Source organism: Polypterus senegalus, chromosome 3 (assembly GCF_016835505.1).
Source record: "Polypterus senegalus isolate Bchr_013 chromosome 3, ASM1683550v1, whole genome shotgun sequence".
NCBI classification, from domain to species: Eukaryota; Metazoa; Chordata; class Cladistia; order Polypteriformes; family Polypteridae; genus Polypterus; species Polypterus senegalus.
Genome location: NC_053156.1, coordinates 56,010,763 through 56,033,531, shown reverse-complemented (window position 1 = coordinate 56,033,531; position 22,769 = coordinate 56,010,763). Strand labels below are relative to the sequence as shown.

General features: G+C 36.4%; 1 protein-coding gene across 1 annotated transcript in view; it reads right to left on the bottom strand.

The window, feature by feature from the left end:
• Positions 1 to 692: 692 nt before the first annotated feature.
• LOC120525167 (ADP-ribosylation factor 3) overlaps positions 693 to 22,769 on the bottom strand; it is a 48,840-nt gene continuing 26,763 nt past the window's right edge. The window contains exons 3-5 of the mRNA XM_039747244.1: positions 10,058 to 10,168; positions 7,926 to 8,050; positions 693 to 3,605 (exon numbers count right to left, since the gene is read on the bottom strand). Of these exons, the coding sequence (XP_039603178.1) occupies positions 3,444 to 3,605; positions 7,926 to 8,050; positions 10,058 to 10,168 (398 nt within the window). The 3' untranslated portion in view covers positions 693 to 3,443. The remainder of the gene's footprint in view (positions 3,606 to 7,925; positions 8,051 to 10,057; positions 10,169 to 22,769) is intronic.

Genomic DNA, 22,769 nt, shown 5'->3' with positions numbered 1-22,769 from the left:
GCTATGATTAAAAAGTTTCACTTATCTTCAACAGCATGCTGACCAATGTTTTGAAAAAAGTAACCACTGAAGATCTAAGTATTAGCCACATAATGAAAGTTTATTTGAAATTTTGTATGGTAAAATGTAGGCAGTAGTGGTACTGGCATTAATATAATCATTACTTTGTGTGAGAGATGAATTAAAGCAAGTGAACAGATGCCAGATGCTTTGCTGCTTGATAACTGGATTGGTGCTGGTAACAAGGATGTCAAATGTATGACACACTATATTAAAGAAACTCAAAAAGTATCGACCCTGCATGAACCTGTGATTAAATTCAGCTCCTACAGAATTTTCCTGACATGTATTTTTTTAATACTGCATAATGAACAAATGAAACTGACTATGTAAAAGCTTGTGATTAGGAAGCATTCACACTTGGAGCTTGCAGCAAATTCTTTACTGAAGGCAACAAAACTGACAGCAATTTGAGAACTACACATTTTTTCAATGTTCAGCCAAAGTTACATTTCCTGTAAATGCCACCAAGAGTTTACACTTGAGAACTTTTTATATCTGTTGCCATCTCCTGGTCCAAGTTCAGCATCCACAGGACAATGACACCATAAAGCACTCTTGTTATTTTCTCATAAGTATTAAGAGGTTGAACAGGAGCTTTCAGGAAACAGAATGTACACTTGAGCCAAACAGAAGGGTTAATACAGAAAACAAGTTTAATCTGTACTCAATCAAGGTTTACAGTAACATAATATTGTGTGCATTCTGTCACACCGGTGGTGTGATGCTTGAGGTTATACAGAGAAGGTCTATCCATCAAAACTGACCCAAACACTATACTACCAAAAGAACAGCACTCAAAGAGAACACAGAATCCAGGTCTTAATAAATAAACAAATAAATTACAAATCAACAAATCACATTAAAAGAACATTCAAATCATGATGATAAGCATTGATCCCAAATGATTCACGCAAATAAAGTGCAGAATGGAAATAAAGTGTGATGGATAAGGCCACATAAAATAAATTGCTGAATGACACTGCTGTGAATTTTGTGTGGATGAATGAGGCCAGTCCGAAAGAGGAGCAACAAAATAGCATCTTTTCGGAGGCTAATGTTCCTTGTTTTGCCTCACTGCTCCTTACAACTGATTTCAGGGGTAATCCTAACCATCCACATTTGCCCTATAAAGTAATCTGTGACATCTCAAACCCTGGTTTAATGCACAGTTACAAACATCCTTGTTAATTCTAGTATTAAAGAAGAACAACTGTTTCCAGGATATACTACATTGCAACCCAATTTTTTTTAATTGAAAAATCTTCTTCACCCATAACATGGTTTAACTGTTAGGTTTGGTAAGTTCTCTTTGTTGTTAATAGTGCAAGTCCAGAGAACAGTACTATATTTTTCCAGTTGTTAAGCTGTTATCACGATCAGTAAATGTAAAAATCTGGCATTTACCAATTAACAAGTTAACAGTATTTATTTGATCCCTAATATGTGAAGTGCCTGCCCATCACAAAATATGAAATAAAGCCAGTTTGTGAAAAGATTCAACCAAGTTAATCTAGTACAAATAATCAATGGCCTAGCAGGTATAGGGCAGAACACAGTTAAATAATACAGTAATAAATTTAAATATGCTGATCAGCAAATGTCTTCATTAGTATAAAAACAAAAGTAAAAGAAAAAAAAAAAAACACCTCTCAAACTCATAAGACCGTTGAACTTTCAGAAATGCCCAGATATAAATGCCGCAAGTTTTGGTCTCAGTAATAGGATGTTTTATGGTGTTTTGCAAACAAGATTTGATTTTTCTAGGAATGACTGTTCACAAAAACTCTCTGGGACTGCATTATGAAAGGCAGTGGGGTTCTAAAAACCTTCAGACTAACTATTCTTCATGGCTTGTTCCCAAAGAGATGGCTAATATTAAGAAAACAATGGTGATAAAAATAAAAATGACACATTTTGGTTCCTGTGTTGTTTTACAATATTGTCCTAAATTGACAGCAACGGAAAATACATAAAAATGTCAACTGTTACTATTTCTACCAAATCTTACACTACATTCGTATTCATAAAGCATCACGACTATATCATAGGAATATTACACAAGAAATTGCCATTTTTGTACACGCCGTTGAAGGCCATTTGCATGACATATGAATTTTAAAAACAAGCCTCCTATAGTGCATTGCCAAATCCAAGTAAGCAGCAGAACTGTAAGCAATGCAGATAGACATTTGAGCTTTGCTTAATATCAACTCACAGGTAGTTGTATTATTTTAAATATTAACAATTTACTTAATTGTTAGGTCATACAATCATTGATTGAAATCTGATAATCTCATTTCATATTAGATATAACCTTGAGATTTTAATAAATCTACTAATTACCAAACATATCAGGATCTGATTAAGAACTTGTCTAAATAGAATGGTCTACGTGCTTATTTACTTAACATTATACAATTGTGACCTAATCTTTAACTGAAGGCTTTTATGGTTTTGGGGTGGGATGGGGAGGTTTATACCAAAAGAATAACCTAAAAATATTTACCAGTGAGAATACAGAAGTGCAACATGTCTTCAGTATCTTAACTCTTCTAGCTGCTGTTGTTTGTAACAGGACGGTCTTTGATGGCTCCTGCAGCATACAGCATATCAGCACCACATTGTGGAAAGTAAAACCTGTTAAGAAGTCATGATTATGGTGGGTCACATATCTGCCTGTGAAAACTGCTGTTGGATGTTTTCTTTAAATTAAAACCTTATCAAAAAGCAAAAGAAAAAAGTTTTACTGGGAATGTCTGCCATTACCTAACTTTCCTAAATCATCCCACTTTTGTATTAATGCCACTTTCAGCATATATTTAATGTGCATATATATTTATATCTTCCACTTGGGAATTATTAAGGAAAGCAAACAATGGTACTGTAGCATAGAGATAAGAAAAGACTGGTTTCATTCACCTTACACAAAAGGGAAAAAAAATCTGTGCCTAGCAGGCTTAGAGATCTGAAAACAAAGGAGCTTTTAGAAAGAAGCAAGGGTATAGCCCAAGAAAGACCCAATCAGGTGCAGATCAATATAGAGCCAGGGATTCACTGGAAGCAAGAAATTCAACCAAGCTGCGAGCAGGGCAGGAACACAAGTCACACTGCTGGCAATGTTAAACATCTTTAAAATACTGTGCCAAGAGATTAGTCAAAAATAGTATCCTATTAAAAAAGGACAGACGTCTGGGACATTTTAAACAGAAATGGATTAAGAATCTGCTCCAAAACAACCCAATGAATGAGACAATGAACCGGTGGAGACATACACAGGTAAACAATGGGGTAGAAAAAGGAATAATTCGCATAATTTTCACTGAAAAGGGGAGGCTGACTGCCATTGTCATGTTGTCACCCCACAATATCCCTGCTGGCTTTCACTTCTTATTCTTTAACTGGTTGGCAAGCCAATCTAGGCCTTCATAAAGACCATCTCCGCTTGTGGCACATGTGGCTTGAATGTACCAGTTCCGGTGGCGCAGGGAGTGCAAACCTAACTTGTCTGTAATTTCTGCAGCATTCATAGCATTAGGGAGGTCCTGGAAAACAGAAAAGGGTAGTTGTGTCAAAGACATTTGAAAAGTATAACAACAATAAATGACAATACTATCTATAAGGTATTAGTTTTCCTATGTGCATCTATTCTACAGATGATAACTGTACAGTTTCTTTTTTATGGTTTTGAATACCACCTGTAATAAACTACTTAAAAGGAGAGTATTTTTCAACGGCCATGTTATATGTCTTTAAACGGTTATGCTGGTGGTTCACACACTAGAACTGACAATCTAAGAACTTTGAACATGGCCTCAATTATAGAACATAAGAAAACTGTACCATTTTTATTTTAAGTCATACTGGAGAACACCTGTCAGTAAAATAAAATGTACCCATTAATAAACGTCATACTAATATTATTGTACAGTTCACAATCTGAGTGAAACTGATTCTTATTTTGTTTTAATAGTATGACATACATTTCAAATATTAGTGAATAATGCATTGGATTTCTAACAGCACCAAGAAAAACATCTTTCTAATAGCACATTTACTGTAAACAAAGTAAACAGGAGATGGATAATAGCTGCATTCAATGCTGTATTGTAAAGCACCTTGTGATGGTAGACTCTACTGAAGGATAGATTTGACATTTTTCAAGAATAAGCTGTTTTTTATAATCACCCCATACATTCATTTGTCATTGGAAATTGCTTTCTTTTTTTGTCTTTTGTTTGTTTATTAAAAGAGTAAAACAACAATGCACAAATACGTAAATTAAAATGAAGTAACCCAAGCCCCTTTGGGTAAGTTTTCACAGAGTTTTGACAGATAAGCAGTCATTTTAAGTTTACACACACACACACAAACAACCTGGAATCGTCAATTCATCTAACCTGCATTAGGGATAAGGGAATTGATAAACTGACAACTCATACACACGAGTACAACAAAAAAAGGCATGATATTTAAATCTAGGATGCTGACCTGTGAAGCAGCATCATTTCCATACTGATCTACATAAGAGCCACTCATGTACAGTTGTCAAGTTGCTGGTACACAACATTTCAGAGCTAAATTTATACAGCTTTATTTTTCACCACATTAAAACTTTAGACACATGCTTGATTTTGTGATATTTTATTTTAATTGTTTGAAAACTCCCCTCATAATGTCACTGCTAACATAAAAGGAAATATTAACATATCCTTAACTTGGGATTGGGGAAGTGCCAAGAATCAATCATCATTGTCGTCAATTTAGTTTTACAGCTAGTTTTCAAATTAACTTGGGCTGGCCAATTTACCCCAAAATTATTCTTCTCCACTGACTTCTATCATGCGTATCAGCAACTTTACACTGTATTTTCTTCTCATTTCAAATATCAAACTTTTTTTGGCCTTGCTCTAAGCCTGTTACCATCCACTGATAGGTCAAAGATTTCACTTCACCCAATTGACAGCATCCTTTCAGTTAACATAACCATATCACATAAGGCAGCACTCTGCAAGATGACACTCAAAGTTTTCAGATTCATTCTGCCCTGTAGATCTACATTCTTCAATCTATCAGTAACACATCACACATCCATCTTGTCATGCACATCTTAGTTCTCTCTAACTTGTTCAGGAGTTAAGATTTTAAAGAATTAGTGACCAAATATATTACTTAAAATTCTCTTATACCTCAGTAATATGAAAGGGATGTTTTCTGAAATAAAAACCTTTTGCTTCCTCCAAATGAAAATAAGTAAGTTTTAAAGATTTTTCCATGTTTGGACTGGTGCCCCTTAGAACTCACAAGAACGTGCTAATTTTTTTTTTTTTTTATTTATAAAATGTTTCACTTAAGAATATATTTTTCCTTGGCAAATTAATGTATACCATGAAAGTGGAAAAATAACTCTGACTTAAAGATACCAAACTTACCTTTAATTAGCAGTATTACCTTAAAAGGTTGGGCTTCAGTTATAGTGCTGTGAATCAGATGTATCTGAAGTATAATGTAACTACATATCTGTATACAGTATTTTTTTAACATGGGGTTAATAATATTAGTTCGTTGGAGTTCCTTAATCTTAAATATGCTACATATTGATACATGGCAACATGGTAGCCATACATACATACATATATACATACATACATGGCAGCAAACTCTGTACCATAGGTCCCCAACCTTGGTCCTGGAGCACCCCCAGTGGCTGCAGGTTTTCATTCTAACCCTTTTCTTAATTAGTGAACTGTTTTTGCTTCTAATTAACTTCCTTTGAATTAATTTAATTGACTTGCTCTTGAAGACTCAGACCCAGTAATTGTTTCTTTTTCCTTAATTAGCAGCCAAACAATAATGAGATACGAAATGAACCAAAACATGACCAACATTGTCAATCATACAATATCTGAAAATAAAGAAAGCTGAGGTTTTGGGAATGCTCATCTGCTCAGGTTCCCAAAACATTTTAACACTGCTCTTAGAAAAGAGAAAATCAACAATTTTGGAAATATATGCCATTGAACAATGAGAGCAAAAACAAGCCATGGAATTAAAGAACAGGTTTAATTAACAACAAGAATCAGAGCCTAATTAAGCCACTGGTTGGAGTGAAATTGGTTGGAGTTTTAAGCCTTGACTTAGATGGTCTTCTGTTGGCTCACTCACTTCACATTTCATTTCTTTTTGAGTTCTATTTAAGGAATGAAATGAAGCAATTCAGAGGGACAATGAAGACATTCAGGGGAAGAAATCTTAAAAAACAAGTCAATTGAAATTAATTCAAAAGAAGTTAATTAGCAGCAAAAAAAGTGAACTAATTGAGAAAAAAGAGTGTGTGAACCTTCAACCATCGCTGATAAAATAACAAGTCCATTGAAGAGCAAAGCAAGGTGTAGTCACTGGTATGCTAAGAAATGCTGAAGGTGCAAGTAGAACATAAAATAGGTTACAATACCAGTTTACTAAAAAACAATGCAACATCAACATACTTTTTATTCCATCTGCGGGTGGCACTTGTACTGAGTGAGCATTTAAACTTACCCAGAGATGCCATCTCCCCAGCTTGTGTTGCGCACCCAGGGCTTGCAGTGGGTCAGTACATTGTACTGGCACTTCTTTGTTTTTGCTTTGTGAACTAGAGCATATCTGTACATCACAGTCTAACTTCCAAGGGGACATCACAGTTTTTCACAATATGGTATGCATTTCACCATCAAAAACTGCCCCTCTATCCCCGACCCACTCTGTTCGCCAAACTATTTGTATATATGCACTCTCAACAATCTGAGGACACCACTGGCATACTTCATTGAAATTTGATGTATTTTAAACATCATTGCATTGAGTAAGAAGAAGCAGAAAGAATTGAGAGTACTGCCTGTGTCCAAGGACAAAACTTGCTGACCATGTCTTTGAACTTTGGTCCTTTCCAGTTCACTTATGGTAGTGGCCTCCATTAACATAAAGCAGCAGCTCTATGTTTCTGTGCAATTCCTTTTCAGCATTAAGCAAAATAAAAGGATGCCATCCCTAAGAACAGCCTAGTCACTACTGTATTATTATCAGCAAATATCGACAAATAAACAAAAACGGGTCGGCTAATATTCTTTTTCTATAATATCAATCAAATCAGTCATTTTTAATATTTTGGGTAACTTAAAAATTTTTAACCTGTAAATATTGATATTGGGGCGGCACGGTGGCGCAGTGGTAGCACTGCTGCCTCGCAGTTAGGAGACCCGGGTTCGCTTCTTGGGTCCTCCCTGCGTGGAGTTTACATGTTCTCCCTGTGTCTGCGTGGGTTTCCTCTGGGCACTCCGGTTTCCTCCCACAGTCCGAAGACATGCAGGTTAGGTGGATTGGAAATTCTAAATTGGCCTTGGTGTTTGTGTGTGTCATGAGGTGGGTTGGCACCCTGCCCAGGATTGGTTGCTGCCTTGTGCCCTGTGTTGGCTGGGATTTTTTCCAGCAGACCCCCATGACCCTGTATTCAGATTTAGCGGGTTGGAAAATGGATGGATGGATATTGATATTGAAATGTCCTTTCTTAGCAGATATCTATGTATCATCCTGCCAAATCTCAGCTTTTTAACTAACTAGGAAATAGTGTTTTTGTTGGCGAGTGAGTAAGTCAGTCTACTTTGCATTACCTATGCATAAATGGTACCATATCAAAAAAAATTAGTTGATAGTTATTCACTACCTCTTTCACTAAAAGACAGTTGTGTAGCTACCAGGGTTACAATATATATGTTTATGTTTATCTATTGACCATATCAGAGTAAATGTCATTTTTACAGGGTACTTCTTTAATTACAGTATTGACTACAGCTGAGCACCTCTGACTGTACAGAACACTATAGTACCTGTTTATTAGCGAAAACAAGCAGGACTGCATCTCTTAGCTCATCTTCTGCCAACATCCTCATCAGCTCTTCTCTGGCTTCATTGACTCGTTCCCGATCATTGCTGTCCACGACAAATATCAGTCCTAACACAAGAGACATGCTTATTAACACAAAAACAGGAGGCTGAATACTTTTTCTCCCTACACACAATGACTAGCATAAACTAAAACACACACATATTGAACCTGCTTCAACAACATAATCTGTGTTATGATCTGAAGGCTTGCAATCTTGTGTATGAAACAGTGCTTCCTACCTTCTACCTTTAATAATACCCTTTTCTGTTCTTGAGTATATGGTTCACTGCTTAGCTGAAAGACTTCTCTTAAGTCAATGATGAAAATTCTGGAGAATGTAGATAAGGACTCCAACCAGAACCAATGACTGGAATTTAAAAAGAAGGAATCTTATACTGACAAGAGGCTTTGATTACTACTAGTAAACCCTAGGTTTGTTTTCACAATTTGAAGGTTTTTGTACCATATCATATTCAGATAACCTGTACTATATGGCAATAAGGATCAAAATTTATATATATCTCCTAGTTTGTGATACTGAAAATAGTGAAAGCTGGGTAGGATGGAAAAGAAAGAGGCATTGTTTTACCAATTTTCCATAAATAGTGAGGAAATGCCCATTAAAGAAAGAAAGTAGCAATTTACTGTTAACTTAATCCAAAATTCAGCATGTGTAGCAGTGAGGTCTATGTGCTTAACCATCCAAATAGCAAACCCACATGCAAAACTGTTTATGTGAGGCCCACTATACCATAGCAAAGCCTATGTGCATATTACCCATGCTTCAGGTGTTCATATTCTTAGTTATTCATGCAATATGTACTTACAGTATATATTTTGGGATATATGGATAGAACTGGTTATGGAAGCAGCTGATTACAGCTTACTTGTATTTGAAAAAGAAAACTAAAGTTGATGATACAGATTAAAATATTAAAAAGCAATGGTTCAATAAATTAAATGTTTATAAATTTTGCACTTTTTCTTAAAATTTGACTACAGCAACAATTCAAAAGTAAAATGTCATACTTCTTAGAAAATCCTACTGTTACCCTTACGATGTGGAACAACATGCATTAGTACTACATGACCTATGATTGGATCCAACAGCAGATCTTCTTGCATGGTAATGGTGTAATAAACAAATTAAAGGCTACCTGAGTGTTGCATTCTTGGCTGGTGATCAATCTCCCAAAACATACAGATGTTTAGCACTGCAAGTTTTATTGGAGATATTGTTGTCACCATCACCAACCAAAATATACACTGGGCAAACATAAAAATCACACTATCATTTGTTCAGAAAATCTACAGGGGACCCTCATTGCCCAACCCATCCTCCATTTGTTACATATATTATCTTGTAACATATATTAAAACATATATAAAAATGTCCAATGTGAAGAAAGGTGGATTAAAGGAAGGAAATCTTTGTCTACCTCTCCACTGCACCACATCTTGAAATGATATAGCTTTCACATCTATATAGTTGTTCGAAATTAAGTTATTAAAAGAAATGAAAGGAAATTACTTCTATTTGATTGTCTTTTTTAGAAAGACTAAGTATCTAAATGTTGCAGAAATTAAGCAAACTGTGTGACAGACACTCGAGACTTTTCATTAGTCACACCATGCCACTATTGTAATGTCTCTCTCAATATCTACTGTATATCCCAGTGTTTATGTAAAATAAAATGTTTTATCGAACCTGAGGGTTGCAGTGAAGTGTGTATGCCTGATGAGCCCAAATAAGGGCGAAACACGTGTCGCATACTTTTTGCATTATTTGATAGTAAACTACGTAACATTCTATGATCTGCTTCTCACAACTGGGAGGGCCCGTGGTGGATGTTTGCAGACTGGAAGACCAACCAGATGCGTTACCTGGTAGAGAACCAACCATACAATTAGACTCAGACTACAAATGCTATGATAGTTAGTTAGTTAGTTAGTTAGATAGATAAGATAGATAAGATAGAATAATTGTAAGGGTAAACCACTAAAAATATTCATCACATGTTTAGTTTTTAGTTATTGTAACACCCTTAGGCCTTAAATCATCCTTCACATTACCTTGAGTGTTTTGGAAATAGTGTCTCCACAATGGGCGAATTTTGTCCTGGCCACCAACATCCCATACTGTAAAGCTGATATTCTTGTATTCAACAGTTTCCACATTAAAGCCTGTAGAACAAACACAGATAGATATCATACTGTTGAACTTTCAGAAATATTAGAAATGTCACTTCAAGTGGCTCATCTAGCCTACTCATCTATTTATCATTAGCCTTTAATTTTATCCTACAATCACCATTTTAAACTAAACATTACTATTTTCATAATTCTGCAGAAATAATTGTCTGTGTCTGCTAACTATGGATAAAAAAACTTTTCATTTTGTTATACACAAGAAATATTTAGCGTGCTAGAGCCAACACATATATCAGTGTAGAACTACACACTAGTTCTTGTCTTCCAATGGTGGTAACCATAGTTGAGTGTCTCCTATTCTTCTGCTTTTAAAAAAAGTCATCAAGTACAAGAAAAATATTTGCCTTTTCTGTTTTCTCTCCATTACTGCAAAGTTTTCCAAGTAAAAATTTTCAGCTCTAATTTAATATTAGTTAGAGAACAGCTGAGTGTACAGCACATTATTACTACTTTCACTTTATTGAATGGACAAAGTTAAGTAATACCAAACTGGCATTGTGTATACTGTATGCTGAATATAGGAAGCAGGTATACATGTTTTTTTAATCAAATGATTGTTAATTATGTGTACCATAATTTGTTTGTTACAATGGGAGTGGATTTGTTCACTTCCATTTCATCCTCTATTGCTCATACCTGGCATTCTAAACTACATGGATGGGCAGAGTAGCTTACAGAATACTAAGCCACAACAGTGTGTAGGGGAATTCGATGCCATTCCACTTACATGTTCTAATCCACAGTATCAACAAGTAAATTTACTCCTGAGCCGAAAGAGAAGAGTAGGAATTTCAGCTGGAGGTGCTTGAACTATTTAATAATTTGTTGCTACTTTAGCACTGCTTTAACAATCTAAAGACTTTAATAATATAAAAAAGTGTATAATCAACATTGTGAAGGATGGCCCTTGTTTAAGTACTTGTTCCAGTTTACTTCTAATTTCAAAACAACTGTGGAAGTGCAGATATATTTGACTACTACTTGCAAATTCATACTGATGTTCCTACATCAGCACACAATTTTTGTTTTGAACATTAGCTGCTACTTTTTGTCAATGTAGAAAGATTCAGGATTCATTTTCCTCCTACTCTTACAAAAAGGTGTGCAGGTTAGGGTAACAAAACTCTAAATTGGCCCCGGTATGAATGACAGAGATGGGGTTTGTGGCCGTGTTTTAGCAGATCCTGTGAGGGAGTGGCATGCTATCCACTGGAGTAAGCAGACTGAAAATGTTACATTAAAACTACAATACACAAATACACCTTGAGGTAAGCAACAGTTCTAAAAAAACCTTATGTAACTAGAATTTCATGTTAAGCAGAAAGTGAACCACCCTTTATATATTCATCACACCCTACAAGCTTTGCCTACGCGAGTTAAATACTGTACAGTACATTATTATATCAGAGAAGATGTTTTAAGATGTTATTTCTGTTACTTATTGAAAAACCTGAAAAGTATTAAATAAATCCTCAATGGCGTAGTTACCTGGAGTGTTAAAATCCAGAAGTCTGTTTGACCATCAACATTAAGTGACTCCATGAGAACCCTAACTACAAAGAGGACTATTTCATTTATGTTAGGTAGAATGTCCAGAGGGGACTGGGCGGTCCCGTGGCCTAGAACCCTTGCAGACTTTATTTTTTTTCTCCAGCCGTCTGGAGTTTTTCTTTCTGTTTTTTCTGTCCACCCTGGCCATCCGACCTTACTCCTTTTCAATGTTAACTAATGTTATCTTATTTTAATTTCTTATTTTGTCTTTTATTTTTCTTTTCTTCAGTATGTAAAGCACTTTGAGCTACTTTTTGTGTGAAAATGTGCTATATAAATAAATGTTGTTGTTTTAGTAGTGGTTGACAATGGGCTTAGATGCTAGATGAAGCAAGAGATATTGCAAGAAGCAATATCTCATACAGTACAGGCCAAAAGTTTGGACACACCACCTCATTCAATGTGTTTTCTTTATTTTAATGACCATTTACAGCACTCCATCACTCTCCTTTTTGGTCAAATAGCCCTTACACAGCCTGGAGGTGTGTTTGGGGTCATTGTCCTGTTGAAAAATAAATGATCGTCCAACTAACCTGACTTTTGCACAACACAACTGCTGGTCCCAATCCCATTGATAAAGCAAGAAATTCCACTAAATAACCCTGATAAGGCACACCTGTGAAGTGAAAACCATTTCAGGTGACTACCTGTTGAAGCTCATCGAGAGAATGCCAAGAGTGTGCAAAGCAGTAATCAGAGCAAAGGGTGGCTATTTTGAAGAAACTAGAATATAAAACATGTTTTCAGTTATATTACCTTTTTTTGTTAAGTACATAACTCCACATGTGTTCATTCATAGTTTTGATGCCTTTAGTGAGAATCTACCAATGTAAATGGTCATGAAAATAAAGAAAACACATTGAATGAGGAGGTGTGTCCAAACTTTTGGCCTGTACTGTATATATTTCTCTTCTGGTTCATCCTGCTTCCTCTTCAAACCCAGTCCCCCCCACACACAGCCCACATGGCATTTCTCGATTCCTGTTCCTCCTCTTCCAAACCCTTCTCCACGCAGCCTGCAGCCTCCCATACACCCCCACGCCGCTTTTCTCGATTCCTATTCCTCCTTCAGACTATCACGTTCCCCGTTCTCTCTCATGACCCCATTGGTGTCACATCACCGCCCTATATCTAGCCTGACCGCTTAACCTTTCACTCCGGCCATGTGTGTGCCTGGAAGTCTTTTCCGTAGCCTGTTACAGGAAATTACTCTCTCAGCCATTGGCATTGGTTTCGCTCCTTGCTATTTTCGTTATACTGCGATGGGTGTTTCCTAAGCCTTTGTTAATAAATGAACAACAGTATCCTTTCTGTTGACGGGTTTTTGTACAACGTCATCTGTATTCTGGGATCCGGCAACTTCCTGTTCCTATCAGTGAGTTATTTCTTGACAAAAACGGTTGACGAAGGCAATGCACTCTCACTACGACATAGGGCAAACTGATCGCCATCCAAAATTCTGAAACAATCTTCATTCCCAGAATCTCTATCCTCCCTTCCGACACCAATCTCCCTTTTAAATTTAAATGCACACAATTCCCACTTAGACTCGCCTTCTCCCTGACTATCAACAAGTCCCAAGGACAAACGTTTGCAAAGATTTACGTTAATCTACAACAGCCAGTCTTCATCCACGGTCAGTTGTACGTGGCTTTTTCTAGGGTTAGATCCTTCGACTTCTCCAGCAAAACACCTTTTCAGAATTGCAAATTTTTACTTATAATCTCATACTTATTTGCACAAGTATGAGATTATACAAGTCACATATTACACATGCGGAGGTGAACCTGTAAGTTTTACTGATTTCAAGTAGATTAAAAATACATTATGTATATATATTTTAAACATGTAAAACAATGTCAACACGATTTACAATTTCTCTACTAATAACATAAGTTCAAAAAGAATGAAAATAACAAATATGTCATTGGGAAAAGAATAAAAAAGATTTAACTTCAACCACAACATCCTTATGAACACTTTCCAAAACAGTAAAACCTGTAATTTCATACTTTAATTACAGGTGATTTTGTACAACATAACTATTTGCAAAACTATTTAAATTTTAACGAGACTTTTGACCAGCTCTATGAACTGTGAATCTATTCAGAGTAGTTACTGCCCATCTGAAGACACAATAATATTCTGCAGTTAGTGTACTGCAAAATCTTTTTGATGCCCTCCAAATTAACAGTTCACAGATGGTACATAAACTGATGGAGAATCCAGGCACACTGCATCTAAAGGGTTTGGGGTTAAATTTCCTTGTGATAAGTAGGTATGTGGGAGTTAAACAAGATTTAGTTGCAAAACGGAAAACTTGTTGAAATGAGTTGTTTACTGTTGATATATTCACCATTTTGATTCACAAAACAAGAATCTGAATCTGTGACAGGTGGAGAAAGAATTGTAATCCCACACATTAAAAAAACACACTTGATTGCATCAAAAAGCAAAAAAAAATCCTCTTCTCAATAGATTAAAACTAAGTCCCAAACTCTATCAGTAACTAACTGTATTTAATAGCGTTGTTTTTATAATCAGCTTTAATATTCAGAGTTCAGGCTTGTCAAATGCAACATGAAATGGAGCAGAGTTTAGAGGGCTAAGCTTAATTTTAAGTGAAAGAAAAGAAAAATAAGGGGCAAGGGTGGATGCACACAAAAATATTTGAATGGAATACATCTTTTTCAACAATACAATTTGGGGAAGGAGCCTGTTGCATAGATGGGACAATCTGTACATCAGACAGCACTGTTGCCACACATAGCTTGAAGTTCAGTTTACTCCTAGCTTTGAATAGCAAAGAGGAGTTTTAATCTGTGAATGTGTGCTGTTACTGAGGAGTTACCAAGTTCTTCCTCTTTTATACTGGGCTTTAACTATTCCTTGTAATTGTAATCAACAATTCAAAAATGTGTGTATTGTCACAAAGTCAATCTATCCTGCTTCTTAATGCACTCAAAACAATTTTGGCTTAAGAATTCATTCAAACATCTTCAGTAACCAATAAATTGTTGTTAACAAATACAAGTACATGATTTAAGAAATCAATCAACCAGTTTTCTTCCTGAAGTCTAAATTAAGCTGTACAGTGAAAACTACACTGTCACGACCATGTGGTGGGACACCCCCTGCTACTGGTTACAGATATGTCATGGCAGCCTAAAAGCAAAATAGCTCTAACCTCCTTCTTGTAACAGTGAGTACTTGGACAATGTCACTGTGCAGAAAACTAGAAAGACCCTATTATGTTTGTTCTTTTAGACAAGCTAGATGCTGCTTCAAATTGTTTCAGAAAACGGCATTTTATAAAAAAATATTTGCAGATCCTAAAGAAAAACATGCTGCCTTGATTTACTTGGATCAAAGAAATTCATTTTCCTTTGCTGTGTAAAGATTAGAAATGAAAGCATATATCTACAGTCATTTCTCCTCCCTGTCTGAGTAAATCATTGGAAGTGTGCTAGAAGGGTGAAATTTATCTATGCTGGAGGAGAAGTATTTACAGGTACACTGAATTGTCTTTTTCACCAGACCAGACTAAACCTTGTAAAGCATATTAAAGCATTCCTTAAGAAGGTGGGCCACTGTTTGTTAACAAACATAAGACTGTATCATGTACAATCTGTTTTTCAAAATGTTAATGCTGATGTCCATCTAAGTCCAGTCATAAACAATTTGAAATCTTTATTTTTTAATGTCTGTAACAAAGATGACCAAATAGTACTTCTATAAAATTTCCAAAAATCAAAAACCAAACACATTAACAATTTAATTTTGCTTTTTAAGTTTTAGTCCCTTCAAAATCATAGTCTTCACAGAATATGTAATACAAAAAAGAAAAGTCTATGTAAATGAGGGAAGTGAAACTGAAATTAAACTACAGTAGTGCATAAGAGAATATTTCCAACTTATAGACCGAGTGTCAGTAAAAGCCAGCATTCCAACTAAAACACAGAGAGACATGGCCTCAACATACAGCTTAATCTATTACAGCTTATTGTGTTTATTTTGTATTTTTGGTATTTGTTACACTGTTTATATTGAGTAACTATTTTTTTTTTTTTTACTTTTGCATTAACCATTTCCTTATAGAATTACATAGATTGTGGATATTAATTCCTTTATTTAGAAAAGTATGGTCTGTCTTGCTTTAAACAAGAATTTCATTGGAAAAACAGAATAAATTTGCTAAATTTTAAAATAAAACTGTGTATTTGTAAGTACACACTAAATGTTATTTTGTGTTTTAAAAAAATGTAAGTTTGTAAAACATTTCTTTGTGATAAAATTTGAAACATGAGGAGTGAATAAATAAATGGATTCACTGAAAAAAAGAAAAGGAGGTAAATCCTAATCATCTCAAAAGTATTTCAGTATATCTGTCTGACTGATGTGGCTTGTTCAATGATCCATATTAAAAACTGAATGAGTTGGGCACCTGTTTTAGCATTCTACCATTCTGAGACAAAACATTGTGTGTAAAATGAACAGGCACCCCATCTCTGACTGGCAGAAAGGGAACATGGTTCATTAAAAAAAAAACTCAGGGCACAGACAGTATTTGATCAAACAGAAAGCATGTGGTATAGTGGGTCTGCGGCTCAAAAAGAGTGACCATTTTAATTAATACATAAATAATGAATGTGCTCGCGTTGGGGAGTGGAGCAGGTGCGAGTGATCTGCCGGGAAGACACCCCGTCTCCAGGTTGGTGTGAGGCGGTCAGCCGTCTGTCCGTTGCCTTGCCGGCATGTGCGGGCAGTCTGCCTGCCTTATTATTAGTCCAGGGCGGCAATCAGGCGATCACACCTGCAACCACTCCCCCAGCCTATAAAGAGTAATCTGAGTCAAAAAAAGGAAAAATGAAACAAAGGAATAATGATCGGAGAGAAAGGCAGGAGCAGTGATGAGCCGGAGCTTAGGAAAGAAGCAGGCGGACGGAAATTGTGCTTCCGGAGGTAGCGCGTAGCCGGCGCTCAGAAGGGGGCACGAGGGTCACTCTTGCTGTTTAAACAAAGAAGTCTGCTTTGTACATTGCAATTCAAGATTGCATCAAGTGATTTTTGATTAAAGTCACTCATATACATGTAGAACTATTTTGGCATATACCTGCTTGGCATGATAAAAAACTTAAGTGTATAGCAATGTGCCATGTTGCCTGAAAATGTCTAAAAACAATATAAGCAGAGAATCCAGAGTAATAGCACAAACAAGGATTTTTGCTACAAATGCCTTTCTAGCACATGAGCTGGCTCTCTTTTTTACTCAAAAAATCTTGCCAGTTTTTGAATTATCACTATTTCTACTACCTGGTATTTCAGATATTCTAAAATCAGTATTGATTCTCCAATCAATCAACTGCTGATCTCAATCAGCTGATATTCACTAGAAAAGACTTGAACAGTAAATTCTCATTCACAAGAAACTTTTTTCAGCATCGGCATCTGGAAGCTTTACAGTAATTTAGTTGCAGTGCTCCTTAGGTCGAGCTATTGTGGTAGTTGAGCTAGTGCATGTATAGTGGAACTTCAGTTCACGAACATCTCAGAACATGTACAAATCGGTTTACGACCAAGAAGTTCGCCAAACTTTTACATCTGTTCACGACCACAGACTCGGTATACAAACAAGCCAGTTTCCCTTTTGGTTTGTGCGTGCCGATGATTTCCGCACGTGTTCACTCTCTCCCTGTGCATTCTCTGTGCAGAGAGAGAGAGAGAGAGAGAGAGAGAGAGAGAGAGAGAGAGAGAGAGAGAGAGAGAGAGAGAGAGAGAGAGAGAGAGAGAGAGAGAGAGCGCGCTGGACGGATAAGGCTTGTTTTTAAAGAGACAGATCCGAGCATTGTTTTAACCTTGTTGTATTTAATGAAGACCTTTTTTCTACTGGAATTTAACCTCCACTTCTGTTTACAGCGATCGGTTCGTAGCGTGCATTGTTGCAGTGTTACTTTTCTTGGTGATTGATTAAATTAAGGATTTTTCAATAGTTAATTTTTCCCCCCCTGTGCTTAAATCTCATTTAAAAAAAGGTGGTTTTAGCGAGCGGTTCGCAGCACTGAAGCGCAAACTCTTGCAGTGTTATAGTTTTCTCTGTTGTTCAAGGTTTTTTCAGTGTTATTCAATGTTTTTACATTTAGTTTACTATTACGCTGTGCATTCTATGGTATAATTAACTATATTTGTGCTTAAAAATCTTAAAAAAAATATATTTACATACAGTTCTTACGGTCTGGAATGGATTAATTGTATTTACATACAATCCTATGGGGGAAATTACTTCGGTTCACGATCAAATCGGTTTACGACCAGAGTTTTGGAACAAATTATGGTCGTGAACCGAGGTTCCACTGTATATCTCTTTTTGCTGCAAACTTCATGTAAAGAAAATATAGCAAGTCAGACTTTAATAGAGAGAAAGAAGACCGGAATATCAGCTTTTACAGTAAAATAACTGGAGTAATAATCTGAGAACAACAAATTGGAGGAGTCAACCTGTTCAAACAGACAAAAGAAAGAAATCTACATTAATTAATCCAGAACTTTTTTATTCTGTCCTTGTATTAAAACGGACACTGCTTGACAAAGTTTGGACAAGTGAATGAGCTATAGTTAAGGACAGCAGTTCACATTTTCAATGAAAAAAAGAAAACATAAGGAAGAATTTGAAATTATGCCTTAGTAAACAATACAGAAATTTAAATGTGTTGTTGATAAACATTTTATGAACATTTGCCCTAAAATGACCCATTTCATGAAATTAATCCAGTTTTCAGTTCATACACGGATGTGTTAAATAGTGGAAAGGAACACAAGAGATTAGAGTTAGATTTGTGGCTGATTTTGAAGGACTGTACTGTGGTGTTCACTATTTGTTCACATGTGTCATACAGTGTAAGTTTTGGTAAGAAACAAGAATTGCATAATAAAATGGTAGTTCATATTTATAATTACACCTCAAGAATTATGAATGTCTAGCTAGTACACTGTTGAAAAAAACCCTAATATTGTAAATGTATATGTTAACAGCAAAAAATCTGTACTGCAATTAATGATTAAAATCTACATGTACATGTATATTAATTTTAACGCAGAGTTTAACTGCCAATATTAATTAACTGAATCTGTGTGTCAGAATATGTATATATTTTTGCTAGACAACTAGTAAAAACTACTTTTTTTAAAATAAGCTTTGTTTCACAAAAGTACTTCAGAGAAGAAATAAAACAATGTGCCAGTTTGTAATTATGAGATGCATTTCATTTCCTTTTTTGCCATATTATAGATAAATATTTTCTGTACATATTTTATTTGTTACAAATGTGTGTATTTTAAGGGACTTTTATTTATTTTTGTGTTTATATGGTCACTGAACAATAAGGCTACAGAACTGCATTTTGTTAATAAAAAATGAACAGTTAACACCTATAATCTAGTTCAATTATAAAAACACTATTTGTATAAGCCTGTGTACTTATAGAAACCACGGATTCTGGCACTTCAATCAATCAATCTTATCGGTTGTGTATTAATGGTTCCTCATCGGTTTCGTTTTTCCGACAAACTTGCCTCCATTGTCTGTCAATGATTAACCACGTTTTTCTCTCCTCTGAGATTTCATTTTGCCAATGTGCTCACCTCGCTTGCGTATGAGCGGCAGCAGTTTCACTTTGGCGAAAGAGTCGCTTTCTTTGCACTTCATGCTGTAGTCTCACACAGGCTGCCCTGCACTTCCGGGCCGGACAGGCAGACACACACACTTCCACTCGTAGACTATATACAAGATTAACACTTTAATGTACAACATAATGCTTCTATGCAAATGGTTATGCAGACACTTAGTGTAAAAAGAAGAAGAAAAAAAAAAATCACAATCAGTGTCAGAATTGGCCAATTCAGTAACATGAAATTGGTGATTGGCATCAGCCCAAAAAAACCCTGAATGGACAGCACATTCCTAAAAATCAGTTAACAGTTCTGTTTGTAATTTTAAAATAGCACACCATTTGTGTTTGAAAATACTGTATGTGATTTGGTCAAATAACATAAAACCTGACAAGACCTTACTCAATAGGAGTACAGCAGATTTGCCCCTGGTCAATATGTTGTTAAAATGAAAATACAAACCATGCAGTTAAACAATAGCGACAGCAGAGTTGCAGACTACTGGAATATTATGTACTTATGCAACAGAAGTTATTATTCTCCTAGGCCTGCCCTGAAGTGTCAATAAGAATTAAACTGCTTTGTGACAGCATCATTCATGGCTGGAAAACAAAGCTTATTTTATAGCTGTATCTTGGTTTGATAATATGAGTAACCCATTTTAATTTACAAACATGGTTAAAATATTTTTAAATACCCTTTGATTTCTCTTGTAATTCTGTGTCAACAGTGAAAAGTTTCAGATCTCAAATTTCTTCACACTGTGCTATCATTCATCACATTTTCTCTATTTATATTATGGTGTAGTCTGATAAAGACATGTTTAGTTCTGTTTCCATTCTCTGCAAATAAATAATCAGATACCAATATGAGCTCATATGCCCATGTCTGGCATGACGTCATACTGACGTTTCTTGCACATGCCTCCAGTTGCACCCTCATATTCATCATGCATGCAGCTGACAAAACCGGTCATCTCATCTGAGGACTTCAGTGGGGATCACTGCATAAGTTAAACTAACACCAATTAAAGATGATCATTTTCAAGCACTTTTCACAACCTCTCACATTCTAATTTCAAGGTTAGAGAAAGGCCAGGGAATGATGCATGTGTCTTTACGGTCAAAACTGAATTAATGTGGCTCTGGTATGGTAGTCAGAAAATTACATTTTATTAATTCACAGCAAGTGATTAATACTAGCTAAGACGTGTGTCTCTTGCATCGATTATCATGCAATTCTGTTTATATTTCATGTTTGTGTTTACAAATAGTCTCTTATATACTATTTAAGACTATGGCTGTATAGCTTCATCAAGTAGGTCTGAGCCTGCTACCTGCAGTTAGGATTTCACTTTAATTTCATTATGATCATTCAACCACTGTACCCCAAAAAAAAAAAGTAAATCCTTAATGCACTTAAGCTGTGCTCAAAATCAGATAATGTCAATATATATGAGTAATCTGCCAGGGATGTTAACATGTAACCCCAATAGTAAGGGTTTTTGTAAATTTTAGGTAGCACTGGTGGCAGCATAGTGGGGGCAACTAGTCAAAGCTGGTACCAGACTCCTAGGTTTTATGTTGATTGTAGCCTGCATGGAATCTGTATTTTTTCCCCAATGTCTGTAAGCTGACTGCCCAACATGTACAGGTTAGGTTTATGACAAGGTGAAACTGGCCTAGTCTATTTATGATTGCCTGGCACCCTCAACATGGTTGTCTTCCACCTTGTGCACGCTACAAGATATTAATTTGAGTTAGTTTTATTTTAGTCAGTACAGTCATTCCCATCTGTAGGCACAAGTATTTATAAACCATTTAGTAAAGATATTCACTCATTTTTAGGGGAATATCTGTGTATGGGCGGCGCAGTGGATGATCCACATAATTGTATGCTGCAACTCTTCGGGTCATTAGATCATGAATGTGTTCTAAGGGTGTTAATTTAGCAGGCGGAATTTTTTCTTCTATTACTGCTTCTACTACACTAGCCCTTTCCAGCAAACAGTTGAACTAGTAGAGAATGAAACTGAAATTTACATCACCAGTTTCCACCTTACCAAAATGAAATGCACCACATCCATAAGCACTGCATCGCAAAGTAGTAAACATATTAGACTGCATTTACTTTTGGCATGAATAATATTCCATATTTTTACAGCCTACTATTTTTGCACCTCAAAAGTTAAACACTTAATAGGTAGTTATGCATGACTAATATGAGATATGGTAGTTAAGCGCCGCCATGAGTGGTAGCCTTTCCTGCAGCTCCGTGTATGATTTTATCTTTCTACCTTTTGCTCTCTCTCTGATCACTCCTACCACTTTCTTTTATGTGGACTCGTTTCCTGGACACTTTTTACTACTTGGACATGGATTTTTACACACCGAGACTCGTCTATTCAGGTAGTCAACTTCTAGCACCAAGAACAAAAGCCCATGCCGGTGTGGTTCCCTATTTACCCGACGAGGTAAGATGGCGGTATCGTGGCGGCAGAGCCGGCGCCAAGCTAAAGGCTAAGCGGCTAGTGAGGAAGTGGCGATACAAGCCTTCGGTGCCTTCTGTGATCCTGGGAAAAGTGAACTCAGTACCAAATAAGATTGACGAACTGGCTACGCTGGTAAAAAATGTCAGGACCTACAGAGAATGCAGCTTGTTCTGTTTTTGTGAAACATGGCTAACAACTAGCATCCCAGATGCCAACGTGGAGCTACCCAGGTTTAGCACAATTAGAGCAGACAGAGACGTAAATACCTGCGGGAAGCGAAAAAGAGGAGGACTCGCTCTCTATGTAAACGCAAGGTGGTGCAACCCTGGACATGTTAATGTCAAAATCTCCACTTGCTGCAGGGACATCGAACTGTTGGCCGTATGTCTGCATCCCTATTACTTGCCCAGAGAGTTTGGACACATCATTGTTGTTACTGTTTACATCCCTCCTCGCGTGGACGTGGAGATAGCGTGTGACATCATCCATTCCACTGTTGCTAAACTACAAACACAGCACCCCGAGGTGCTTGTGCTAATCTCTTGAGATTTTAAGCATGTGATGCTAGACAAAACATTACCTGCTTTCTCCCAGTATGTGGATTGTAACACCCAGGGAAATAGGATTATTGACCAACTTGTGCAAACGTTAAGGACGCATACAGTGCCACCCCACTGCCTGCGCTTGGGAAAGCAGATCATAACCTGATTCTGCTTCAGCCTCACTACAAACTAAGAGTGAGGGAGCTACCTACAACCACACGCTCATTCAGAAAGTGGCCCCCTGAGACAGAGCAGGCTCTGAGAGACTGCTTTGGAACTACGGACTGGGATATCCTGCAGGGATCATATAGCGAGAACATTGAGG